Source organism: Camelus bactrianus, chromosome 15, assembly GCF_048773025.1.
Source record: "Camelus bactrianus isolate YW-2024 breed Bactrian camel chromosome 15, ASM4877302v1, whole genome shotgun sequence".
In the NCBI taxonomy this organism is placed as follows: Eukaryota; Metazoa; Chordata; class Mammalia; order Artiodactyla; family Camelidae; genus Camelus; species Camelus bactrianus.
Window position 1 is genome coordinate 15,247,578 of NC_133553.1, and position 27,513 is coordinate 15,275,090.

Sequence of the window (27,513 nt, forward strand, 5' to 3'; positions counted from 1 at the left end):
CCGTGAGGACGGAGAGCTGCCAGTCCCAGGACGGGGGCCTGTCAGTCGCTCCGGGCTGCCTCGCTCCTGTTACCAGGACTGCTCACCTGCCCACGTGCCTCTCCATCGCCCCTCACTGCTCGCGGCTGCTTACTGCGCCACGGTTTACCTGCTTTGTGCTTCAGGGGTGGCACCCAGGATTCCGAGCTAATATAATACTGAGCGAAAAGACTTGTCTTTTGTTGATTGTTGTCACGGTTTACGCTGTTCTAGAATAAGTGCTCTGACGAGACGGCAGGTGCTAAATGCGTCTGCGTTCTGCGGGTGAGCCCTCTGTGGTGGCGAATTTACATGCGGCCCCAGTCACTTGGCCGGGCCTGTGGTGTCCCCATGCCACACCGTGCATCCCGGGGTCATTTCCGTCCTTGGTGTGCGTCCTCATGGCCTTCCCCGTCTTTCCTCTGTCTGAGCGCAGAGTGGGCACGGCTGTTCTCAGCGCACTTGCCTGCCTCTGGTCTCCTCTGGGAAAATGGAAACATGGGAACCGTGTGAGGGAGAGCGGGTCTTACTTTCTGCCACTTGAAAGATGAGTAAAGAATTCAGGGAAGTTTAAGTGACATGGACAGAGTTAGGTGGCTCGTTAGTGACGGAACCTGGACTAAAACCAAGTATTCTAGAGCTGAATCCAGGACCCCCCCCCGGGGGGAAAGCCCCGTTACAGCGTGTACAACCTATCTGTATTAAAGTGAGTTGCTTCCGTGTAATTCATAGGATTAAACAGTTCAATGAATTATTTCTTTTCTTTTAAAAATATTTATTTATTTAATTAAAGATATTTTTGCATTTCTTTTTCACTGACATATAGTCAGTTTGCAATGTGTTGATTAAAATTTTATTTTTAATTGTAGTTGACTTACAACGTTAGTTTCAGGTGTACAGCAAAGCAATTCAGTTACGCATACACACACACACACACGTGTATTTTCAGACCCTTTTCCGTTGTAGCCCATTACAATACACTGCATCTGGTTCCCGGTGCTAAACAGCAGGTCCTTGTTCATTCTGTGGATTATTTCTGAGGGCTTGTGAGCAGGCCCTGCACAAAGAGCAGCACTGTGTGCTGGGCGGGCAGGCCCCACAGCGCCAGCTAGCGTGGGCACAGAGCAGGCTCCGCGAGGGGGCCCCGAAGCACGTGGGGCACGTGGTCCTCCGGGATTCGTGCAAAGCGCTGAGCGAGTCGAAGCTCCGGAGGACTCACTGCAGAAGGGGTCCTGGCCCAGTGCTGCTCCACCTCCTTCCAGCGTTTTTTTTCTTTTTTGCGATTACGAAACCTGCAAACAACGGGAATGTCCTTCCACAGAGGAGGTGGGTGATTGATGACTTGTCATACTGTGATTAGACTTGGAGGTTTTGATCTGAAATAATCCCTCTCAAAATGTTGCTGGGAGTAAGTGAGACGGTGCCGGGAGCACTGCGAGAGCTCAGGAAATAGCTGGTGGTAGTACCCCTGATGCCTTCACGCTGGGGTGGCGCACCCCATCCACTTTGAGTACCAGGCACACTGTTAGAAACGTTAAACATACTATGCTGTAAGCTTTGGCCATGCCCAGATACTCAGTGTTTCAACATTTTACGAAGTTATTTTGCCTTATTTTGTGATACAGTAACAGAGTAGATGTACCTAGCTTTTCATAGAATGTTCTTTCACAGAATTTCTGTTTTGGTCGAAATATATTAGTGGGAAAATTGAAGAAGCTTCTCAAGAGAACTTGACTTGGTGTAGAAATTTACTTAAAATTAATCAGAATAACATAATATACACTTAATACAGCCACAGAAGTGATTTGTAGAGTACTTCAACAGAATGAATTTGGAGTTCTGCTTCCTTAAATGGAGGGGCGAGGAAAATTAGACTCGAAGTAAGTGCTCTTGGGATCTTGAGTTTCAATGACCGTGTCATGTTGGTTTTAGTGAGAAAAATGTCCTTGGTCTCAGTTTAATTCAAGGACTTCCGTTGCTGCCTCTTAGAGTTTGATTTATAATCTCACGTTGTGCAGGTTTAGGCAGGAGTTAGAGGCCCTCCCCAGTGCTTTTCTCTGCGCTTCTGGGAACAGATGAGCCCAGTTCAATATTGTTTTTACCCCTGAGGGTCGCTGTCTGAGTCGGCCCCTTTAGTGGGCTCACCCCAGTAAACGGCGCACTAGTGGTCAAACGGCCACAGGCTACTTTAGACCTCACATATCTCAAGTTGTCACGGAGGAGAAGGAAGTGACTCACTGAGGTGAATTTTCCAGGGAGCTGCAGTTACCGATGATTCTAAGCAAAAGGATTTAAAAATAACTTTTAATGTGAATGTTTACAGGTGTTTTATGTGATTCCCTCTCTGACCGAAAAGCGAGGGGAATGAGATTTACCTCTGTTCGGAGTCACGGGGTTGGCGGAGGCCCCTGGGCTGACGGAGCCCGCGCCCGGGTCCACCGTGTTCCTGTCCGTGGTCCTGCCCCGGGCTCTGCCTGTTGTCGGACTGTCCTGAACACGTGTGTGTGGAAGCTTCTGTTTCTGTTAGAAACTGCTGTGTAATTCATGCAGCTTCTCCGAGCGAGGTGTGAGGTGACACCTCACTGTGATTTGGTTCGCATTTCCCTGATGCAAAAAGAAGAAAATTACTGGTACTGAGCACGTTTTCCTGTACCTCTTGGCTGGTGGTACGTCTTCTTTGGGAAAATGTCTATTCAGTATTTTGCCCATTTTTAAACTAGGGTATTTATTTGTGTGTGTGTCTGTTTTTGCTGCTGAGCTGTGTGAGTTCTGTATATAGTTTGTTAGTAACCTCTTGGCAGATACACGGTTTGCAAGAGTTTTCTTTCACTCGGTAGGTTTCCTTTCCATTTTTTTGCTGGTTTCCTTTGCTAAGTGGAAGCTTCTTATGTATGACGTTTGATGCCGTCCCACTGGCTCAGTTTTGCTCTTGTTACATTTACTTTCAGCGTCAAATACCAACAATCACCGCCAAGACCGATGCCAAGACGCCCTATGTTTTCTTCTAGTTTCATGGCTTCGGGTTTTACCTTCCAGTCTTCAATCCATTTTGAGTTGACTTCTGTGTGCAGGTTCGTTCTTCTGCATGTGGCTGCCCAGTTTTCCCAGCGTCATTTATTCAAGAGACCCTTCTTTCCTCATGGTATATTTTTGGATCCTTTGTTGAAAAGTAATTGGCCGTATACGCATGGGCTTGTTTCTGGGCTTTTGGCTCTGTCCCAGTGACCTGCTGGTCTGTACACAGCACCATCAGGTTTGATTACCTAATAGCTTATATTTATAGATTGTAAATGCCTCCAGCTTTGCTTCTTTGTCAAGAGAGCTTTGGCTATTCAGGATCTTTTGTGGGTAGACTGATGATGGGAGAGAATAGGAAGAATTGCTTGGGAGCCGCCCATGAGTGGGTGAGCGAAGATGAGTGGTAGCAGGTGACTCTGGGGATTTGCATAGTCTGGACATTTTGTCCAAGTAGAATCACACCATTTGGGGCCCTCTGCATGTGCCTACTTAAACTTAGCGTAACGTTTCTAAGGTTTACCTGTGTTGTAGCATGTGTTGTCTTTTTATGCCTTTCCGGGGCTGAATATCATCCCACCGTATGAATGCACCATGTTTAATTTATTTTGAAGTTGATGGGCATTTAAACCTTTTTCAATTATAGCCATGCTGGTGGCTGTGAACTGGTCCCCTTTCTCATTCTTGAAACGATTTCTTCCCTTGTCATCTGAAACCCTTCTCTCTTCTCACTCCCTGTGGTTGTTTCCTCTAAATTCTCCTTGTGGAACTATTGTCGTTGTCCTTTGTGTGTCCATGTCCCTCCGAGGGCTTCCCTGGTTCCTCTCCTTCCCCATCTCTTCCGTGGCTTCCACCGTCACCCACGTGCCCAAGACTCGCATGTCTCTGTGACTCAGGACCCACTTCTCTGTCTACGGGGCACTGTCACCTGGACGTCCCAAGGACATCTTCCCCAAGCCCAGTTAATAGTCTGTGTTCCCTGTTTCAGAGGTTGGAACTGTGCTCTCGGCTCCTCAGACCAGAAACCTAGACGCTGTTCTTAGTTCTTACTTCTCCCAGAAGCCCCGCAGCCCCTCCCGGCCCCTTGTCTACCTCCTCTCAAGTCCACTCGCTGCCATCTCTGTTCCTCTTACTCTGTTGAGGACGCCAAGAGCTGTTCCTGGAGGCAGGCTCCTGCCTTCCGGCTGGTCCTCCTGCCTGCAGCCCGGCCCTTCCGGTCTGATCACATCCGTCCCCTGGTTCAGACCCGCCAAGGCGCGCCCTGCCCCGAGGGGTGGAGCCTGCGCTGCTGAGTGCGATCCCGTCTTCATCTCCACTTGCTTTCTTCCTCAGCCTCACCCGGCACCGCTCCCTCTGTGTGCGAGATCCAGTCCGGATGCGTGTTCCGTTCCCCCCCTGGTGTCCACGAGGATGGGCCGGGGTCCTCTGACCAGCGCTGTGTGTGCTGTTCCTCCTGCCTCACCGAACGGCTCTTCCCGTCCTCCGCGGGCTGACTCCTTCCTGTATGTAGTTCAGGCCCGAGCGTGCCGGGCTCGCTCCAAGGATACTTGCGGGTGGGTTAGTTGCTTTGCGTTTTGTGTTCCCACTTTCTGAGGAAGAGGCGGTGACGGCAGCGATGAGGAGAGGGAGAAAGAAACGCGTCTGGGAGCCGTCGGTGATTCAGAATCTTTGGAGAAGATAAAGCATCATTCCCGCTAAAGAAAGAAATCATCCAACTAACAGGGTTTGAAATATAAAAGCGGGAATGGCGTCGCTCTTTGGGCTGCTCTGGTGGGAGTCTGGGTGGCGCGAGCGCTTGGCTCAGCTGCTGTGACACAACACTGCCGGCTCCGGGACGGTCGCTGGTCCCCAGGGCCCAGTCCTGGCGTCGGAAACGAGGGGCTGCCGGCTGGCGACCCTGAGCCCTCTGCGCCTCTCCCTCTGGCGAGTCCCCACTCCAGGCCCCTCGTAACCGGCTCCGCTGTGTCTCAGAGGGGACAGCTGACCTGCACACGGACCCCTCCTGCGTGTCTCAGTCCAGGAGCCCTCGGAGGGCTGGGCAGGCACGTGCCTCTGCTTCCGTCCTTCTTTCCAGATGGGGCGAAATCCTAACTATTAGGATTAAAACAGTACTTTGCAAAATGCGTGACATCTGCTCAGTCAGTTGTAAGACCCTAGTCGTGCTGTTTTTTTTTTTTTAATGTCAAAAAAGGCAAAAATTTCCTAAAGATAGAAAATAAAAACTCATCATTACTATGACCACGGGGGCTGAGGAGCCCATTTCCCCAACCGTGTTTTGGGCACACTTGCCTGCCCTCCCCCTCGAGGGCCCATAATGCCGCGTGAAAGCGGGGAGGGGGCTGCAACACTGAGGGTTTGCCCGGATTCGCTGCATTTCTGCAGGTCGTGGTGCCGGGTGGGTGAGGGGTGAGCTCTCATCTGCCTGCCTCCTTCCCGTTATCACGTCGCTGCTCCAGAATAAGGCTGGACATCTTTGGGAAAGAGCGAAGCTGACTTTTATTTTAACTCACAGCATCACGGAATGGGAATTTGAAGTGACTTTGGAGGTGAGCCAGGGCGACCTTTTCTCAGTGACTGAAATGAGAAGTGCAGGGACACTGCACCTTGCGTGGGCTCCTGCGGTCCGCGGCAGCTGGGCGTCTCTGGACAGTGATCTGTGTAGCCTCGGGTCGAGCACCTGTGCTGAGCCGGTCAGCGGGACCACCTGTGTGCGCTCACCTTCCTGGCGCTGCGAGCACCGGACCCTGATGGACACTGTTTACGACGAGGTTCTCTCCTTGGTGTCGATGCCTGACCAGGTCTTCTCTTGACGTGGGATTCTTCTTGTGTGATGTGTGATGTTTTGTGTGAAAAAGGCCGTGAGGAGGGCCCCTGAGGGCAGTTGGAGCAGGATGATGAGGCGCAAAGAGCAGGGACTTCGGAGAGACAACAAGAATCACCAGGACTGCTATCGAGTGGGCTCCGAGCTCACCGCCGAGCCCCGGCCGCGCGTCCCTCGCCTGTGTTCCTCACGTCGGAAGCAGACCCGCGGGACACGCACCCCCTTCATCCGCACTGCATGCCTGAGCGAGCGGAGGCTCGGGGAGGTGAGACGACCGCATCCAGGTCACGTGGTGAGAAGGTGGCGGAGTCTGTACTGGAATCGAGGTGACTGAAAACAGGCTCCTAAATGCTGTGCTGGCGTAGGTTCAACTCCCCATTTTGCTAAAAACTGCAGTGAAATGTTTTGTGATGACTTATCGTGACCAAGACACTTCAGAGCTGTGTGTTCTTGGGAAGATTCCATAACCTCTCTGATTCTTTGTTGCCTGGCTGCTTTGAGGATTAGGTATGAATGTCTGGAAAGGTGTGAGTGCAGGGCCTGAAACACAGCAGACATTCAACAAGCCGTAGGTGCTACTTGGGGAAACACAGCTTCAGTAGCCTCGAGTGTCTTCCATCACGGATGCGGACTTGGTTCAGTTACCCTGGACCCTTACGAAAGACCTCCAGGGCCCACTGCGTCCTGCCTCTCGGGGCAGGTGAGTGACATGGGTCTTTGAAACTGTCATCACCACCACACAGTGACAGAAAACCGCGTTTGCCTGAAACTTCTGAGGCGATTATCGTGTGGAGGACGAGGGAGCGTCGAGAGTCGTGTCTGTAATTGCTGGCGTTACTTAATTAGGCAGGTGTTATCAGGGTTAATGAGTCATTAACACATGGAAAAGCAGTCAGTTCATTGTTTCTGCAATTTTATGCAATCAAGCAGAAAGCGTTTCTTAGGGCAGCTGCACCTTAGCAGAATTTTGCAGAGGATAATTTCTGTTGTTTTGTTTCCAAACTAGGTCTGTAAGTTCGTGGTGGCCGTTGTTATTCATGGCACTGATTTTGTCCCTGTCCGTCCGAGGCGTGTATGATTTTGTATATAGCGTGACTACGGGGTAACGGGGTGTGTGGGTGTGGATTGCCAGGCTTCAGTGACATCATTTTTTCTGGGGCCCTTTCCAGAGTGTCAGAGCCGTTTTTCACTTGTCGTCACTCAGGCACTCACCATTCATTCATTCATATTCATGAAATACTTACCAATCCTGCTCTGGGCCTCTCGTGGTTCACGCCCCGGGGACACCTTGCTGAACAGGACAAGCACGGTCCCTGCTCTCAGGAGGCTGCCAGTCTACAAGGAGGAGTCAGTAACAAGCAAATAAATCAGCACAGAAATGTCAGACAGTGCTAGTGCCGGGGTGGAAATAGCTCAAGGTGTGTGGTCGTCAGGGCCGGCCTCCCGGAGGAGCTGGCGTCTGAGCTGTGCGGAGACCTGGGGGCACATGCCAGGGCCAAGCTCCTGTGGGAACAAGCTTGGTGTTTAAACACCCGGAAGAGGCAGGTATGGGGGGGTGGGGGAGGGAGGGAGGGAGGGAAGAGAGGGGAGGGCAGAGAAGCGGGGGTGCCTCACTCCACCTTTGCTTAGGTTTGGGGCAGTGCTGTGTATAGTGGTGGCGTTTAACAGGTGTGTGCAGGCTGGAGTTGAATCCTCAAGCTTACTGTTCTCTTTTCAGATCAAACCGGTGGTGCATTGCAACATCAACGTGCCTTCCAGGTGGCAGACGGTTCACCGTCTGTCCCGACAAATAAAGTGAGTACCAGCCGCTACTTCCCTGAGCGCCTTACAGACGTCACCCCCCCTCCTCTCTCTCCCCTCCTCCCCCCTCCCTCCTCCTCCCCCCTCCCTCTGAGTGCTGTTCCTTCCCTTCTTCCCTGTGATCCGGCCTTTCAGGGGTTGCAGATTCTTCCTCTCTTGAACCTTGGTTTTGGAAAAGCAATCTGATTTCCCCCCCCCCCCGCAGTTCACCGTTCATGTGGGGGCGGTGGAAGCACACAGTGTAGCCTTGGCTTTTAATTGATTTTTGGTAATCTGGTCACTGCGGCTGCTGCGGGTGGAAAGGAAACGTAGAAGTTAGGTTCCCACCGCGAGCTCTCACTGCCAAAGCCCTGTGGGGACACACACCCTCGGTAGGGCTCCCCAGGACCGGGATGCCCGGATTCCTGGCTGCCCCAGGGAGCTGCTGACGGGGCTGGCGTGGAGGGGCAGTGCAGCCTGTCTGTCCAGGTTAATCGGGACCCCTTTGTGGGCCCACCTGCTGTGCATTTGGGGTTGCAGGAGAACATACTTGACCCAGACGAAGCACTGGTTCAAATCCCGCCTTTCACCTTGTTGGCTCTGTGACCGGCACATGCACCCTCTCTGCGAACTGGCATCCTCGTTTGTAACAGGACGGTGACATCCACCAGCAAGGATGTGAAGGTTCACTGGGGCTGCTCCCAGGAAGCCCTGCCCAGTGCTCGTCAAGGGCGGCCATTCCCCCAAATCCTTCTTACGTGGTGGTGTTCTGTTACTTTATGGCAGAGAAGCGGGGGTGCCTGATGTGACGTTACCCGGCTCTGCTCCCAGTGGGAGGAATTTCAGTGACTTTTCGGGGTTGTGGGCTCCGTGTCCGAGGGGCACCAGCAGCCGGCAGTCCCAGCCTCGCTTGGCTGGGGTCACGTCTGCCACATTGGGATGAGTGGTCCCTCATGCCCCACTGCCCAGCAGAGGACCGAGGACCCTGCCAGACCCAGCGGAGCCCCAGATGGGAAGCCCAGGATGGAGGAAACACGACCTGTTTATTAGCTAAGCTGCTCCTTCCACTTTCCTTCCAAACCCCACCATCATTCTTTAACACACCTCTCCTTGAACTTCTGCAGGGGGGCCACCGTACACATCCGAGATCTTTCCGCTGTGCCTTTTATATAACTGAGAGCTGTTTTGAAATAATGAGAAACACAGTGTCCCTAAATGTGTGAAGGGCACCCTTTTGTGAAGAATGGATGGAAATCTCAGGGAACATTATTGGCTTGTGGGTCCTTCCTGGCGGAGACGCATACCCAGGAGATACGTATTTTTTATTTTTGGTATGACCCAAGATGTCAATGGTTCTCACTTATTTTGATAGATTTTTTTTCTGTTATAAACTGGTCAGTCTTAAGACATGTGCCCCATTCTTTACGTTGGTGTGCTAGAAATTCCACTAGGTGGACCCAAACATCCATCCAAATGCAGGGTCTTTTCTACCAAGAAGAGGCCTGATCATGTTTGCTTGGAGACCTTGTAACTTAAAGATGAAGTGGTTAGGAGGGCTCTCCGAGCTCACAGCAGTGTGCCCGTTTCCCCGCCCTCAGGATGAGAATGCATAGTAAGTATCTTAAAAAAACTTGGATAAAAACACAAGTGGCCTTGTTTCAGCACTTCTCTCTGTGTTATTGCTAGTCATCTGTGTTTGGAAAGACTTTGGCGCAGACCACGCAGCAGCACCATTAGGTGGGGCGTGGCCAGCCTCCCGTGCGGCGGTGACAGCCCCGGGGGTGCCTGTGCTCGGCCCGCACGGAGCTTTCCTTTCGGGGTTTGTTTTGGGGCGGTATTTAAATATGGAGAAAGGTCGCCTCTGGGTTGATTGCAGGCCTTTTGCCACAAAGCCTCGGCTGAGAAAACGGATTCTCTTTATTGTGTACAAACATGTTAAATTAAAATTTATATTCACTCTGATAAAAGATGTATTTCTCCAATATTATTTGCATTTAAAGAAAAACAGTGACAATAAAGCAAGTCGTCACAAACGGTAGAGCAACACATTGCAGCCCAGTGGGGTCCAGCTGAGCTCCTGCAGCCTTACATGTGTGTCTCACGGTGTCGTAATGTGAGTCACAGGAGTCTGGGGCTGTTGCCAAGTGGCTGTGCCCAAGTGGTGCGGCCTCGCAATGCCAGAGAACTAGTAACTGCGCTGGGTTCTGTGCCGGCCGCACCCCTGTCCCCCTGCGAGAGTGAAGCCAGCAGCGCCTGTCATCTTTCCCAGGATGCACGTAACCGCCTTTGGGACCCTGTCTTGGGACAGTGGGAAGGGACGGTAGCTGCATTTAAACTATTATTTATTGACTTACTTAATTTTTTTATGGAGATGTAGTTGACGTATAGCGTGCTAGTTCCCGGTGCACGGCAAGGGGACTCAGTCACACATGATGCGTGTATGTTATACACGTATTTTTCATCATAGGCTTTTGCAAGATACTGAGCACCGATCCCTGTGCTGCACAGTAGGACCCTGCAGTTCGTGTGTTGTGCATACAGCAGTGGTGTAGCTGTTAATCCCAGACTCCCAATTTATCCCTCCCCCCACTTTCCCCTTTAGAAACCATAGTTTGTTTTCTGTCTGTGAGTCTGTTTCTCTTTTGTAAATAAGCTCCTTTGCATCGTTTTTTAGGTTCTACGTAAAAGTGGTACCACGTATGTGTCTTTCTCTGTCTGACTTACTCCACTTAGTATGATCATCTCGAGGTCCACTCACGTTGCTGCAAGTGGCATTATTTCACCCTCTTTATGGCTGAGTAGTACTCCACTGTGTGTATATGTATGTACATGCACCGCATCTTCCTCACCCAGTCATCTGTCGATGGGCATTTAGGTGCTTCCATATCCTGGTTAACAGCTGCATTTTTATAGGCAGAACATCCCCGTTTGTTTTCCAGCTGGTCACAGTTTTCATCTGTGTTACCTGCTGTCACGGAGGCGTATTTTAAAAAGGATATTGTTTAGTCCTGTTCCTCTGGGTGTTTCATATCCTATGAAGCCATGTCCCCAGCGCTCCTGTTCCGTTGCTGGCTCTGAGTGCCCGGGCGGCTGGTGGCCGTCCTCTCTGGGGTGGGATGTGGGCCCCGAGGGGCTGTCACGGCTCTCTAATTACATGCCTCTCTTGAATTCCCAGAGTTTTCCCCAAAGCGTGAGGCACTAATGATGGCTTTTCCTTTTATTCTTGCAGTGTTTTCACAAATGGAAGATTATTTATCCCACCTGTGAAAATTATTATCCCCAAATTCAGCCTGATGGAGTGGAATTGCGTGCTGGCCACGATCGGAGAGAAAGTCTTTCCTCTGGGAGGCGTTCGAAAGTAAGGTTCTCGCTCGGCTGTGGGGACCCGGGTCTGGGGGCTTGTTTTGTGCTTTTCAAGGAGGATTTCCTGCCTGAACCAGCAAGGTCTGAAATGATTCATGGTTCACTCTGATTTTATTTGTTCAACAAAGTTACTGAGCATCTGCCCTGCGCTCGGCGTGGTGACTACAGCTGACAAGGGGGCTTGGTGTGCAGCGGGCGTGGGGTGGGGCTGGCGGCCATGACCATGAGCGAGTATGGCGTTTTGGGGGAAATTGTCCATCGTTCCCTGCATACAACTGAGTGTTACTGCGAGGATGCAGTAGACCAGGAAGGTCCTAGAGCCAGGCCGTGGGGTCCTGGGCTGGAGGGTGGGACGTGAGAGGCGGGGTGGTGGGGGGACAAGGTCCTGAGCAGATGGACGGCGCTGTGACCTGGAAGATGGACGCTGGGGAGGGGAGAGGAGAGCAGGGCAGTGAACAGGAGGACCGGGGTTTGCCGAGCAGCGCTGAGCCCAGTTGGACCGGACGCCGGGATCTGCAGTGGCAGCTGCAGGGCTGCGGGGTCCTCGGGCGAGACGGGCAGGTGGATGGAGTCGTCCATGGCTGCGTGTGGGCAGGGACCAGCAGGGGAGAGGTTCCGTGTGCACAGGGGTTTAAGGGGGAGCTGGCTGTGGGGGACAGCAGGGGGTCAGACCACGGGCCTGGCTGTGGGGGTCTCGGAGGCAGCAGTGGGGAGCGGCATGGATGTGAGGCTGTAGCGGGAGGTTAAGACCTGGCGTCGGGGACAGCGCTGGGGTGACGAGCAGGCCGAGCCCTGCCGTGGGAGGGTGTTGAGAAAATGCAGAGAAGACAGTCTTGGTCTTTAAAGGTGAGGACTCAGGAAACGTGGCTTGAGGCTGAAGGGTCATCTTTATGCACAGCGGTGGTCCCCGATGGCAGGCGCTGCGGGGGAAGAGCGAAGATGTTACTCCTTTTCACTTTGTTGTCAACTAACTCCCTCGGGGCTAAATTAAAACATAAAAGATGGATCTCCCAAGAGTTGTGTTACTGGCAACCCCAGCGGACGCACTTACTGGTGATAAGACGTAAGTGCTGGGAGCCTCAGGGCCCGGGCTGGCTGCTGGCCTGGCGAGCGTGGTGAGGAATGGTGACCACAGACGTTCCAGGAAGGTGGGCGTCTGTACGATCAGTACCGTAAGTGCCCGAGTCCAGAATGCGGTTGTAAATATTAGTGTTTCACTCCTGAAGAAACAGGGACAATCGTGTGCAGCAGATACAAGTGTGCATATTTTTGAAAGAAGCCAGAAACAGTGGAATTAATCATAAGTGTCACATATAAAATCGTAAGTGTCACGTGGTGGCGAAAGTAAGAGAAAAATCCTCGTGAGGGAGAGGCGAGCAGGCAAGTAAGGTACTTAGAGGGAAAATAGGACACTGGATCAGTAACTTTATTTCTTTTTCCCCTGGACTTAAGTTAGTTCTCTGCGGCTGAGTTCAGGGAGAGTGCAGAAGCTGCAGACAGGGAGAAAGCTGAGAGAGCGCACGCGGTGAGCCGGGCAGTCATGTGACGCGCACACTGGGGCTTTTTAACGTCAATATACATGTTGGTTTGAATGGAGCCTAGATCTAATGTTTAATATACGTTTGAAAAGTCGTTTGTATCCATCTGTGTTTATCCTTCCTTAGATAATGTTAACGTGCTTCAGGGGAGGGTTCTGTTACACCTTTTTCTCGTGTCGATTGGAAATTTAGTCAAATTGTCAGTGGTGTTAAAATTAGTTAATTTATTGGATAGTTTTGAGCTTTCAGGAATATGTATTTATACATCATATTTATATATTCCAGAGAAATCTTTAAGTGAAGTTGTGTGTGGGTCTCTGTGTGCAGGATTATTGCTGATCTCGGTGTTAGAAAATGTGCTTCTCACAGACATTTTGCGGATTACGTGGTGGGCACGATGCTGACCACGGGGGGCCGGCCTGTGCCGCTCACCCCGGGAGCTTGCGGCAGACAGGGAGGGATCAGTCAGTCGTTGCAGCGGAGGGCAGACTGTCTAGGAGAGGAGAACCCCCCGGCTTGGAGTCAAGGAACATGGCAGAGGAGAGGGTCGGCATGAGAAAGGGCAGGAGTCGAGGTCGGGCGGGCTGGGGGCCTGGGAGGAGAGGCCGGCTGCCCCGGAGGTGGGCACCGCCCCAGATGTGCATCCCAGGTGCCTCTCTGGCCTCACCCTGGTCCGGCCCTGGTTGGGAAAGGCAGTGTTACGGGAACTACCTGGGCGTGAGACTGGCCAGGTGCTGTCCAGGAAGGGAAAGGCGTCAGCCTGGGGAGGGAAATGAGGATGAAAGAGGGTGAACTGGCCGAGGTCCTGTGGCCTTGGGCTCCTTCCATGTTACCTGCTGGAAGAGAAGGGTGGTGCGTGGCCCCTGGGCTGTCCTGAGACTCAAGCACAACTACTTTCCTTCTCCGCGTCCAGTTCAGTCCGCACTGTCAGGCGTGTGTGGGGCGCGTGCCCTGGACCTAACTGTCCGTCCTGAGCTTTTGCACCACCTGTGGGCTCTTCCCGTTGGAGGCCTTCCCTCTTTCTGTGAATCTGTGACATCAGCTTCATTATTTCTACGTGTATTTCTTGCTACTTCTACTATAGCTTGGTCTGGGGGTTCTTATTATCCGGGAGTTGGCACTGCTCCTCATTTTTATTTCTTAACTTTTATGTATCCTGTTACCACTCCCTCCTGCTTCCTGGGAGAATTCCTCTGTCCACCTTCCAGACAGTAACCTGCACAGCCCAGTGCTGCTGCTGCTGCGGGGGTCTTGCACGCCTTCCCCCACCGGTGCCCTGCCGTCTAGCCCTGGTGCCCGGGCTCTGGGAGCACGTGGTCAGTCCCGCTGTCTCCCGGGGCCTCTCGCTGCCGAGGGCATCTGCAGTGCCCTGACTTACTCCTGGGGACACTGGTGTCATCTGTCAGCCCTCCGGGGATGGGCCCTGATTGCCCCCAGGTGATGGCAGAAGAACAGAACTCCCAGCACCGCTTTTCTCTGGGAAGCCCGTGTTCCACGTCGCAGCCACCGGCCCCCGCACAGCGTGGCTCTCCGTGGTGTCCCACGAGTCTCCGGTCTGGAAGCTCTCCTCCGCAGGCCTCCAGGGTTGATCCAAGGCGGCAGTTCTCGGAGCTGCACTTGTTAGAGGTGGACTAGCCCTAGACTCACTGCATCAGAAACTCCGGGGCCATGGTCCAGCCAGCCGTCCGGGTGACTGACTCAGGCTGAGGTTTGGGGGTGCTCAGCAGAGGGGGTGAGTCCTGTGGGGCCCACCTGTTCCTTCTCTTCCCTCCACGTCCACACCCACTGCTGTAATTGACCACGAGGTACTCCTGCGACAGCTTGTCTCCTCCCACAGGTGACATCCCATCCATAAGGGGCAGCTTACCGTGGCTGAAACCCAGTGCCTATCCCACACTGCCATGCAGCCTCCACTCACTCTGACCAAATCGATGGTAAACTCCTCCCCCCAGGTTTCCAGGCTCTAGGATTCAACGTTATAAGCTCTAAGTTTGCGTTTCACCCTTCCATGACAGTCAACCCCTGCGTTCTGGCTTTTTGCAGAGGCCCCTTCTGCTATCCCAAGGATTCATGCCATCTTCACATGAGGAACTCCTACCCACCCTTCAAAGCCCACTGCACATTCTCCCACCTTAGTGAAGCTTGCCTTTAATCCTTCTCTTCCTTGAACGCCAGCACTTTGCCCTTCTCTGGTCATGTTTGTCTTTATGAAGGTTTTTGTGCATTTCCTGACTTTGGGGAAGCTGTGACTTTCCTCTTTGTGTTTTCATCCAAGGCGATGCCTACCTGAGTGTCTAGTTCATAACAGATGCTCAGCATTGAATGAATTGAGTAGTTTCTTAAATAAATGAACTGGTGAATTAAAACTTGCCAAAAAGAGCGCAGAATAAAACATAGACAAATATTAGTCTTTTGGTGCTTATAAAAAGGCATAATATTTGCTAATAAATGCCAGTTTGTTTTCTAAGTATTGTTATAACATGATAAGCCAATTTGTATCAATTTTAGCTATTATCAGTTAAAATTAATTGAACACCAACCAACAGCTTAAAATGTTCTCAAGGGTCCCTGAGCACTTGTACATAATTAAAGACTTACTTTAATTAAGAAACCTGAAAATGGAGAGCGAGCCTGGCCCGGGAGAGCCGCCCCGCGGGCCCGGCCGGCCCGTCTGTACGGCGTCTGCTCACGGAGCGTCAGCTCTCCCGCGGCCCACGCGCTGGCCGTGCTACGCTCACAACACGCCCAGCCCGGCGTCACTGCTGTCGGAGCCCCAGCTCGCTGCTTCTTTCTTCGTCCGCAGGTTGTTTACGATGAACGGGCATCTTCTGGACGACTCGAAGGACTTGCAGGACAACCACTTCTACGTGGCGGCAGGACTGGAGACGTTCAAACACTTCCCTTACTGGAAGTGCCCAAGGGTCCCTGGCGACGTCCAGCAGTGAGCACACGGCCCCTCCCCCTCTCGCCCGTAAATCCCCCTCTTTCGCTGCCCAGCGTCTCTCCCCGGTGTGGCCACTTCTGTCTGCCGTTCACTCTTATTTCGTAAGTGGTGCAATTTTGGGTTCTCGCAATCTAGGTGTGGAGGAACCGCTGCTGTTTGATACGTTCACAAGGACCACGAGGTCCTGTATTAAGTCCCTCGTCTTCCTCTGGGGTTACGGGGGTCGTCGAGGTCAAGAGTCTAAATGTGCAAGATGGAGCCCGCCCCAGGCGCCGTCTTGGGAGCCCACGCTCCACCTGGCACAGTTTTGTTTTCTCAATTCCGCGCGCTTTTCCTTTTCTAAAACACAGGGTTTGTGCAGGGCGGCAGTCTCTGCTGGTGAACAAAGCAGTGACTTCTGGGGTGGATCTTGGACCTGGCTGATGGGGCGCCGCACGGCGTGTGCGGTTGTGGCCATGAAGGGGTGGCTGGGAGGAAGCTGAGCCGTGGGTGGGGGCTCCGGTCCCTTCGCCCCGCGGCTTGCGTCTGGAGTCGGGCGGACAGGCGCCCGTAGCTGAGCTGTCGCGCTCCCTTGTGGACTCGTGCCTGGGGACGCCTGGCGGTTTTATCCTGAGGCAGAGGAGCCCAGCGCTGGGGCTCCGACGTGTGTCCGTGCCCTGCGCTGACGTCACGCAGAAGGAGGGGCTCCGCGTCTGCAGAAAGCCCCGCTCAGGTTCGCCTGCCTCGAGCTCGCGAGGCAAGGTGGTCTGGCTGCACTCCCGGGGCAGCCGCCCTCGACGCCTCCTTTTGCTCCTCAGGTTGTGTTTGTGTGTGAAAGCAGAGGGCCCCCCACCGCGAAGGCCTGTGGGTCTGTGCGTCCAACCCCTCCCCACTTTCCTGCTGTGTCGGCCGGGCGGAGAGCGCTCTACGGGCCTGGGGCCCCGGCGCCACGCTCCCGGCGGGCTCCTGTGTGTCTGCTGCTGGGTGTCAGGGCTGGGCCGGGCTCAGCGGTGGCTCGGGAGGGCGGCTGACCTGCGGGACTGGAGTGCAGAGGCACGTCCTGATCCACGTGCTCAGTTTTGGTCCCAAACAAGGGCCCCGGGATCAGGGCTGAGGCTGGGTTTGCTGCCCTGGGGTCAGCTAAGAAGGCCGGCGTGGGGCCTGGGAGGACGGCAGGCCCTCAGACGCTGGGGTGTCGGGAGCGTGGACGCCGGACGCACGTAGCCCGGCCCTCCTTCATGAGACCGTCGGGTGCGGTTTTAAGGTTCCGGTTTCCAGGGTTGCTGAGATGAGCGGTTTCTGGAGCTGACCTGGGAGGTCTCCCACCCTTGGTTGCTTAGCCCCTGGCTGGGTTTGAACCATGCTCGGTGTCGGGAGCTTTTCGGGGGCTGCTCGCCAGGAACCTCCCCATAGCTGCTTCTCCGTCACATTTTAACGGTCTCTGTGTTGAGCAAAGAACAGAGGTGCCCGTTTTCATCTCACTGTGGGGCAGGCAGGTGGCTTCAGCCTTGCAGGTGAGGGGCCTCCACCCCACCCCCGAGGTCCCCTGCACGGAGCCCCTTTTGGGAAACTTGAGGTGCCCTCGCGGGAGCAGTGTCTGGCGGACGTCATGCCTCTCCCGGCTCGTTTACTGTTAGGGTTTCTGCTTCCAGGCAGAGAACGGCTTCCTTTGTCCCTTTCGGATCGTGACCCTCCAGGCAGGTGGTTAGGTTAGGGTCCTGCTTGCGCGCCTGCCAAGCCTGGGTATTTCCTGATTTTGTTGATTCCTTAATCCATCACAGCTGGTCCTGGCAGCCTGGGGGTGGCAAGACGGGGGGAGCTGTTGAACTGCGCTGAATAGCTCTCTCTGCTGTGTCCCCTGCGCCCTGCACGAGTTCCTTTGTCTTTTAACGTGTTTTGTTTTCTCCTGTCATCGTTCACATGTTGCACCCTGGCCGGGGTCTGTTGGTTGCTTAAATATCTTTCTCCCTTGCCCAGGAGGTTGGGTGTGGATGAGGAGTTTCCGCAGAGTTGCTGAGAGACTGAAGTCCACTCACCCTTGGGGAAGTAGACCCAGGGGTGCTTTTCTGCTGGAGAACCGCGTGGTGGGGGGCCCTTCCACACAGGCAGAGGAACAGCTGGAGTAAAGCTGGACGAAGAGTTGGAAGCAGGCCTGCAGGCCCGCGGTTGTCAGCAGAGAAGGAGAAGAGGGCAGGGTAGGCGGCCCAGAGCTCTGACGGGCCAGGACGAGGACGGACCGGGTTTGGATTGGATTTTAGTCTCAGTTCTTCTGCTGATGAGCTGTGGGGCCTGAGTGAACCCGTGGGTTCTGGGTTCTCTGAGAGCAGTGACGTGAGGGCTCCACACATCATGGCAAGGGCTGTGTGCAGAAGCCGTTGTCTGTGAGCGTGGCTGACCAGCTGTCAGAAACTTTAAATGTCGGAACCCCCCACCCCACTGCCCCCAGGATCATATAAAAGCTTTAGGGCAGAAGGTGCCTGCAGACACGCAGCCTCGGGGGCAGACTCCCCCCCCCCCCTCAAGTGAGAGGCTCTCAGGGAAGGAACGTGAGCAGACTGCCTTGGGGCCCCTTCTCTCGGGAGCCTGGGGGCCACCCCGGTGTGGGCTTGTGTCCTTTGGAGACCCTGAGCGCCCTGCTCTTGACCGGTACCTCCTGAGGTCACCGCAACAGCCTGCATTTTTCTTGCAGAGATTTTGGCCTAGTTCTAAACATCTCAAGCTGGACTGTCTTTTGTTTTTCAGAAAGTACACAGACATTGAGAAATATTCACGAAGAAAGAAAAAAGTAAGTACATCTGCCAAGGGGACGGTGAGGAGCGTGGTGGCCCCTGGTGTCCTTTGGCACCGACAGGGACCCGTCATGGGACGGCTCCTCGTCGTAGAAGGGGCTTCTCAGCCCCGCGTGGGGCGCCAGGCTTCCTACTGTGGGCGAGGGAGCAAGGGACGACTTTGCTCAGAGTCCGGGGCTGGGAGGTTCTTCGGCGTGAATGGTGCAGCCTTGAAACCCCGTGCGTTAGTGGTTCTGGAAGCTTCCGCGCACACAGGTGACGGCCCCCGTCTGCCGAACACCGCCGCGTGCTTCTGCTGCTCCTCCTTCACCATGTCGTCCTGTGCCTTTGGCTCTATTGGTAGGGATGGAATTTTCTTTTCCTTTATGTTCATTCTCTTGGGTCTAAAATCGGAGCACGTCTGTTCTGATACTGTCTGCATTTCCTTCTGTTTTCTGGGAGCTCGTCACTGGGAAGTTAACCAGCTTTGATGAGGACACTGAATACTTTGAAATCTTTAGACAGAATGATCACAAACGGCATAAACCACAATGCAAAAAATGTGCTATTTTAGAAAAATTAAGCCTATCATTGACATTCTCATATGAAGTAAGTGTGACCAGAGCACACAGGAGCAGGTGCTCCAGAAAACAAAGTCCTGGAAGATGATGAAGGCGTTGGCTCAACGAAGCCTGCTGAGGGTTTTACGGCGCTTGCTGTCCCTCGGGTGAAGGTCAGCCTGACGCGTTTGTCTCAGAGCCAAGTGCTGAGGGCGGAGTGGCTCGGGCAGAGCGCGTGCTTGGCACGCACGAGGCCCTGCGTTCAACCCCCAGTGCCACCATTAAAAAAAAAAAGAACCGAGTGCTGAGAAAGCCGTCACCCCAGCTGCCAATGCGCGTGGGGCTGAGCGCGGGAAGTGCTCCCCTCGCTGGCGTCTTGGGCGGCGGGAGGCTGGACCTCGGGATTGTTCACGGCAACTGCGTTGCAGTCAGTATGTTTGTTTCTTTCTTTACTTGTTCCCGATTTTCCCCTTCTAACCGGTTAACTTCTCTCATCTGTCTTCTGTGTGAACCACCTCAACATCCTTTTGCAAAGTGGGGAGGAAATTTAAAAATCAGGGCTGGAAACCCAGGTGGCCCCTACCCGGGGACGTCACCCGCAGCACGTGGGGGGCTGTGTGCACCCTCGGTGACCCTCGTGCTCGAGGGTGTCGGGTGGGGAGAGGGGCAGGTCTCTGTGAGACCCAGTGCCGAGTCCTGTTTTAATCTGCACGTGGTTTTTTGTTTTTAATTGGAGTATAGTTGATTCACAGTGTTTGTGAATTTCTGGTGTACAGCACATTGGTTCAGTTATGTTTATATTCCTTTTCATGCTTTTTCATTATAGGCTATTACAAGGTGTTGAATATGGTTCCCTGTGCCATATTTTTTGTCTTTTTAAAAAAGAAATTATATTTTACTTGTATCCCCCTTCAGAGAGGCCCTGGGGATTGAACCCAGGACCTTGTGCATGCCAAGCACACCCTCTAACACTGAGCTATACCCTCACCCCTCCATATTTTTTTAAATGTACCTACAGTACAAAGCAGAGACTCTTTTCTGACCCTTCAGTGAGCACGTCCCAAGCACACACAGAGCTTTTGACCCACAGACTCTCAGAGTTGACTGAGCACATCTGCTGATTATCCAGTGGCCCCGGCCACTTCGTGTGTGAGACAGAGATGAGCTGCGTGTGCGTCTCTGCTGGTGGAGAAGGCAGACACGTCTCACCTGGTCAGCGGTCAGCGAAATACACTCTCCAACTGAGCCCATGCCTGGACGTCACCCCTGATTCCACCAGCATCACCGCTCCCCGCCCGTCCAGTTCTGCAGTCCCTCTGCCGTTAGGCTTTCAGACGCACCCCAGTCTCCCCCTCCACAGTGCCCGGAGTCGGGGAGACCCTGGTGCCCGTGGTGGGAACGTGGGTTGCAGGTGGTGGGCTGGGAGGCAGGTGGGGATGGTCACGGCTGGTGGGGCAGGGAAACACTATTCATGGGGATCTGCCTTCAGCAAGGGAGTGACATGAACAGACGTGCACCCCAGAATCACTGCGGGTGATGGAGTGAAATGTACGGACTCCAAATGGGAAGCTGGGGCTGGTGGTCACTGTCTCCCTCCATGTGGTCTCAGGGTCCCTGGAGGTGGAGGAGGAGACTCTGCCTGGCGGAGGAGCGCAGCAAGCTTATATTCACTTTCCATGCCCCCCGGAGGGGCTTTGTGGCCACACTCATTTGCATTTCATTACCAGGACAGGTGCGCAAGGATTCCCTTCCGGGCTCCAGGCAGGAAAGCGCCCGCCTGGGGACGTGCGGAGCAGCCTGGGAGAGAACCCCGGGGCTGCTGGCCGAGCGCGGTCGCTTTCTCCGGCTTTCCTCGTGGCATGGACAAGCCCGTGTGTCTTTGAGTTGGAAGTGGGTCAGGGGAGCGAGGCTCAGGATGTCAAGTTTTGGGAGCATTCAAGTAATTTATTTCTGTTAGCTATCCTCTTCCTTATGTTCTGGTGTGATATTGATAATGTCTGTGTCTAAATAGCCCCCGGAGGGCTTTTTCAGGAAGGAGGAAAAAGCACCTCTAGGTAAGAAGCAGCATCAGGACGTGGTTCAAGTGGCGGCCTGACTTCCTTCTTAGCGGCAGGTGAAGTAACCACGCGTCTTAGGGTTTCTGGCATCTTGATTCAAGGAAATGGGAAGGAAAGTAACGGGAAGGAGCCAGGGCAGATCTCGATGGCTGTGGAGCGCGAGGAGGCGGGAGAAGCTGGGAGACTGCGGGTTTCCCGGGGGCGGGTTAGGGGTGGCAGCTGCCGGCCGGGGCGCAGGAGCGGAGGCCCCGGCGGGGGAGGGAGGAGCAGGAGGACTTCGGTGTTGGCGGTGGTGTTGGTTTGAGGAGCTGCTGTGCTCTAGGCGAGCCCAGCCGTCAGACGAGAGGGAAGAGGACATGTGGGAGGCGGTATTCATGCAGAAGCGCATTGTGGTGGCCAGGAGGACTCCATGGAGCATGCAGCAGAGGGCAGGTCTGCTCCCACGTCGTCTGCGGCTGTCGTCATGGGCTCTCTGAGGAGTGAGGGATGAACCGTCTCTGGACCTAAGCGGACCCCTAGGAGGCGGGTGAAATCTTGTCTGCATGCTAGATGACAGGTTTCTTTCTTAGTAAACCCACGCCGCCCGCCCAGGGAGAGCCCAGGGCTTGGAGAGCCAGCACCCTGGACTCCGATTTCCTCGGTCGGAATCCTGGCTCTGCTAACAGCCGTGTGGCTCGATGCCGCCGACTGCTCAGGGTCTTCGTTAATGAAAGACGGTTCCCCTCTTTGACTTCCCATTTTTTCCCCCAGGATTTCTGTCATCAGACTTACTGCCAAGGGGATGAAGTTCTAATTTAATCTAACACAGATACCCTAGCAGAGGGTTTAAAAAAATTGAAGAGCAAAGCTGTTTGCATCTTACATCTAGATTTCCATTTTGAACGGAATGAGAGTTTAATTTAGCAGAACTTTAAATTGTACTGTTAAAAATGCCCGTTTGCAAGAAAATGGCAAAGAAACCGCATGGGAGCGTTTTAACTGATTAGCGCGCTTCAGCTATGCCTGGGACACAGTTCGCCTTATTTGATTGGCTCAGTTCACTTACCGCTGGATTCAAATATTTGAACATTGGAAAATACACTGTTAAGAGCCTGTCGGGGCCTTAAATGGTCCACTTAGCTGGAGCCGTGACTTTTAGTCCAAGTGGAAGTCATCGAGTGAAGCGACTCTTACTTTGTTACATCAGATTCAGTTTATGGCAAACACACTTATGTGTAGCTGCTTTCCAAGGAAGGCATCTATTACCTTCCAAAGAAGTGTGTTTAATTTAATAAATGCTGTAGATTGAATCTGCATACTAACATGAGTATTCTGGGGTGCAAGCCTCTGTAAAGTCTCAGTAAGTAGTGAGTGAGCCTCGTGTCTGTACCATATCCACAATCAGAATGTTAGCGTTGCCTGCTTCTCTTTTGGCCGTGAAGCACGAACGAACTGAGATGAAGCTTGGGTGCACCAGGTGTGACTGTGTGTGGGGGGCTGCCACCCAGGCTTTAATAACCGGCCCTAAACTGTGAAGTCCAGTATGAAGTGAGTGTCTTGGAGCTGACGTTTGCGGGCTGATGGTGCCAAGTTCACACAACATCACACGACGCTCAGGCAGTGCTTGTGGTCGCCTTCCAGCAGCCTGGAGATGCAGCAGTCAGGTTCAGGTGCCGGCAAGTCCTCTGCGTGGATCATGCACGAAGTGGGGGCTGGCTCGCTGACCGGAGACCTTGGCCCGCTGTGGAACCAGGACGTTCACTCGGGGAGCCAGGAAGTGCCTCCTGCCTGCGCACCTGTCGCTTCCTCCCTGACAATAGACTGACTCTGAGTTGGGTTGTTTGCTCATCAGCTAGATGCACCGTCGGACTCATCCCAGGTTACCTCGGGAGGTGGCCAGCCTTCCCTGTGCTGGAGCGAGACAACCTGTGCAGTGGCATTAAAACAGCCAGGTCGACTGACTTGGGCTCTGGAGAACGGTGACAGTTGTCAAAGCACACAGAGACATAAACCCAACGTGCCTCAGGGATGTTCTCTGAAAATAATTTTAATAGGAAGAAAGATGAAGGAAATTGAGAGAAGTACTGTGGCCTTTGGAAGTAGCGCTCGTGTTGATCTCAGAGGGGCTGGAGACGCAGGGATGGGGGCGGGGGGATTGGGGATGTGGTGCTTGCCCCCTCCTGTGGGAAAGTGGGGTGTCTGTACCCTGCTTAATGCATTGTCTGCTGAGAACTGCTGTAAATCCGTGTTGCTCCGACAGTGAAAAGACATCTATATGGTCCAGCAATCCCACTCCCGGGCATTTATCCAGAGGAAACTGTAATTTGAAAAGACACCTGCACCCCAGTGTTCACAGCAGCACTATTTACAATAGCCAAGACATGGAGACAGCCTAAATGTCCATCGACAGAAGACTGGATAAAGGAGCTGTGGTATATTTATACAATGGAATACTACTCAGCCACAAAAAAGAATGAAATAATGCCATTTGGAGGAACATAGATGGACCTGGAGATCGTCATACTAAGTGAAGTAAGTCAGACAGAGAAAGACAAATACCATATGAGATCGCTCGTAGGTGGAATCTAAAAGAAAAAAAATGATACAAAAGAACGTATTTACAAAACAGAAACAGACTCACAGACACAGAAAACAAACTTACGGTTACCGGAGGTGGGTAAGAGGTGGGTAGAGATATAAATTAGGAGTTTGGGATTTTCAGATGCTAACTACTGTATATGAAATAGATAAACAGCAAGGTCCTACTTAGAGCACAGGGAACTATACTCAATACCTTGTAATAACCTATAATGAAAAAGAGCATGAGAAGGAATGCATACATGTGTGTATCACTGAATCACTATGCTGTACACCAGAAACTAACACAATTGTAAACTGACAATGCTTCAGTTAAAAAAAAAAGCAAATATGTAAATTAAGAAAAGACACCGTGGTGTCCAGGGACGCCAGGCGCCGGGCACGTAAGGGTGCAGGCGGCCCACCTCCGTCCCCGGGGGGCTTTCAGGCCCGAGGGGGAGAGTTGTGCGGGCAGCCAGCGGCAGCCTGTGGCTGTGGGGCTGTGTGGAGGCGGTCTGGGAGTGGGCGGGATGTCTCTGGGGGGGGGGGGGGCAAGACGACGTGCAGTTAGGGCCGTGGGCGAGCTTGCCGACGCCTGAGGAGGGGCTGTTCCGGAGACACACAGGAGTTTGGAAGCGCTGGCCTGTCGGGGCGCAGCCAGGCGCGTGCGCGTGGAGCCGGGTGTGCTGGGCGGAGGTGCTGCCGGGAGTTTGGCCTCATCCTGATGGACGCGGACCTGGAGTGACCCCGAGGAGACACGGCGCGTGGTCACCTGCCGCCCCCTCCCCCCCTTCTCCGGGCCACCACCGCTTCCCCGCTGCTCTTCTTCCTTAGCTCAGGATTCACACCCACCCACCTGTTGAATCACAGACGTTTCCCGCGAATGCTTCCTGGAGCAGTTCTGTCTGCCAGGCAAAGCTCTGACATCCTTCCTGGTAGGAGGCCTGGCAGACCTCCCCACAGCCCTGGGAGACAGTGGCGTCAGGCCCACGTCATCTCGTGGTGAGAGGTGGGCCGTGACCGTCATACATGGCCTGTGGGCTGCACTTAGCGCCCTCGGGAAGAGCGGGGAAGGCTGAGGAAGGGCGCTGGAGAGTTGGGGGGCGAGCCAGGGTGTGCTCCCCGAGAAGGGGGTGCTCGAGTCAATGCTTGACGAGAGGCCAAGCCCACGTGGTTCTGGTGTCACTGGACTTCAGAGGAATGCGGGGTTCCGGAATCTTGCATTCCCATCAGGTGCCTATGGGGTGAAGTGTGAAACTGAATGATAAAATGGGTTTAATGACACGATGCCTGCCCTCACCTGCCTCCTGCCATCCTGGAAGGAAGTCCTTTCTGCTCTGGGTGATTTTCCGGGTGCGTTTTCACCTGTCGCAGCTCCTGGGGTGACGGGGAGCTGGTGGTCAGACCGCGATGGGCATGGTTTGCTCAGACTCCTTGCTCAGCCCCCTGGCTGCTTTCGTGCCCTCGTAAGGAGGGTGGGCAGTGTTTCCTTGTCACTGTCCTTTGAGGACTATTTCAGGGATAATAAACGTACAGCATCTTTGTCTCAGAGGCCAAAGATGGGCAAACTTCTTACACAAGGTGACGTGAGTAACACTAAAAAGGATCGAGTGCACTTCGATAAAAAAATTAAATAAAAATAGGGAAAAAAAAGAATAGAATAGGGTTTCCAAACCCCAACCCCTCGCTGCCTCCGAGACACAAGCACCGTATGCCATTTTCTGTTTGACTCCAGTTCTGCAAAGGCCTTGCTTCCTCTACTTACGGACACAATTTCAACTTGCAGGAAAGCCTCCCAAAATAGGTGGAAGGATTTTGCTTGCTTCCTATTTGCGGTTGAAGGACTTTTTTCACACTTTAATTTCCATAAGGAAAAAAGTCCTGGCAGTTTGCATAATGCACACATAGCGCCGTATAAAAATGGCACAAGGTAGGTGTTTTTAGTTTGACATTTTGGTAGGTGACATAGCTCACGAGAAATACCTATTTATATCATTTTTTTTTGCCTGTATCCATTTCCAAATACTTTAGTAAAGACAGAAAAAAGGAAAACTAGAAACAGCTGGTTTGTATGCAAAGACGGAGTAGAGTTGGACAGAAGCCCGTTCTGTGGGGTGGTGTCGGGGTGGCGCTAAGAGTTAGCGCACCGCACCCTGCGATCTGGTTCTGCTTTGCTATTATTGTTTACAGATTTTTGTTTTAGAAATCTGAGTTCCCCTCTAGTGTGACCCTGGGCACACCTGCCACACATTTAATTTTTTATTAGAGATGCTCCTTCTTACCCCGACATTCTCGCGGTGACAGCTGGGTAGTCCCTGTGGAGCGATTTTTGTAGCTCTAAGGAGGGTGTCTAAAGCCCCAGGGACCTCTGTAGACCTGCCTGCCCCTCTTCTAACGTGGCCCCCCGTGTGCCAGGCCCTACGTGCCGCCTGCAGTTAGGACGAGAATTGGCTTCCCTCTGGGGGAGGCGCTGCCTGCGGTGTCCCTGGGAGGAAGGAGAGGTGTCTGCCACTTTAGAGAGAGGAATGTAGGTGACAGCGTGGTCCAGATGGTGCAAGGACGGGGAGGCCTGGGAGGCCCCTGAGTCCCACCCCCTGTTCCGCCCGGGGAGTGTGTGCCATCCCTGGTCCTTCTCAAAATAGCCCATAAGACCCGCCGTGCGCCTCTGTCCGTTAACGATGCTCTGTGCCTGTGTACAGGGCATAGTGAAGTGCCTGTTCTTCTTCGTTTGCACTGCAGGAGGATCCCAAAGCGAAAGACCCTCAGAAACACGACAGCAGTCCACCCAAAGCTCAGGATTCTGTGTTTTATGCCAAAGAGGAGAGGAAGAAACCGAAGGCAGAACCTTTAATGCGGAGCGGGGCAGGTAATGCGGGATTCCTGACGCCGCGCAGGGAGGGCGTGCAGCTCTCTGACTTGAAAACCGGCTCGTGACTGTTTGATTTACTCATAAGTTGTTCGGTGCGCAGGTCTGGGGAGGGTGTGGAAAAGCGACATTCCGGGGCTGAGGGCGAGAGGTTCTCCTGCCAGGAAGCCCCCCAGGGAAAGGCAGGAGGTAAAGGGAATCCTGTCCACTCTGCGGACCCCAGGGCGGGCTTGCTTTTCTTTAAGGACCAGTGACACAGGAACCAACCAGCAAACACGGCCCCCTTTGAGGTGATGACGTAAAAGCACCTGCATTGTCTGGGTTTGCTCCCTGAGCATGAGAGGCATTTGAAAGGGTGAACTTCAGAGGTGATTTTAAAACGAAACGATTTAAGATACACTGCTCCTCCCCCTCCTCCCACTCCTATTCTTACTGCTGTCACTGCTGGTGCTGTCACCGCCATCATTACTGCTGTCACCACTACTCCTGGTGCTGCTGTTAACACTCCTTGGCCACCGCCGCTGCCACCACCACCGCCGCCACCGCCGCCTGCGGTGCAGCTCTGCCTGGGTGCCAGGCTCTGCAGGAGGTGCTCTCTGTGACCCGTCTCGCCTGGAGGTGTGACAGATACTCAAGAGAGTGAAGCCCCACAGCTGGCCGTGGGGAGGAGGGGAAGGTGGCGGGGAGGAGGGCTCCCCTGACGTCTCTGCAGCTGCGACGGTTTGGGAAGTCATTTCTCTACCGTCATCCCCTCCCACCTCCCCTTACCGTGCATACGACTCCGTTCCTCGCCCCTTTGCCCCGTCTCTTGGCTTCCTCTGCTCTTCTATTTGCTCCAGGTTCAGAGCTGGACGTTCCCCTAAAGCTTTTCCCGCACCTCTCCCCTCCGGTGCTCCCCGTCCTGTGACACTGGCATTGTCCTGCTGTGCACCCGGCCTGAGGCCAGGCCTGGGGTATTTAGATGTGGTCCGCCCCCCAACCCAGAGCGTGTGGCCTGGTGGGAGAGGCAGGCGTGTGAGCACAGGGGTCATGCTGTTCTAATGCAGCCTTGCAGCGGTCATCACTGAGCCCGCTGGACCAACACCGCCTGAAGTTCTGTAAGATTGTTACAGTGATAGAGCATTTAATCACTAGTAAAATTTCTTGGGAAATTTTGGGAAGGCACAGTGGGCCCCCCTCTCTGGGAAAAGCACAGCATAGTGGGACTCAAATTCCAGCCATGGCCCTCGTGAGCCTGTGACCCGGGCAC

The 27,513-nt window shown here is 53.6% G+C and overlaps 1 protein-coding gene across 1 annotated transcript in view; it reads left to right on the top strand.

Annotated features, from left to right (window-relative positions):
• DCDC2C (doublecortin domain containing 2C) overlaps positions 1–27,513 on the top strand; it is an 81,679-nt gene that overhangs the window by 14,318 nt on the left and 39,848 nt on the right. Inside the window, exons 3-7 of the mRNA XM_074341496.1 lie at positions 7,572–7,648; positions 10,863–10,991; positions 15,338–15,475; positions 18,200–18,242; positions 26,138–26,264. Of these exons, the coding sequence (XP_074197597.1) occupies positions 7,572–7,648; positions 10,863–10,991; positions 15,338–15,475; positions 18,200–18,242; positions 26,138–26,264 (514 nt within the window). The remainder of the gene's footprint in view (positions 1–7,571; positions 7,649–10,862; positions 10,992–15,337; positions 15,476–18,199; positions 18,243–26,137; positions 26,265–27,513) is intronic.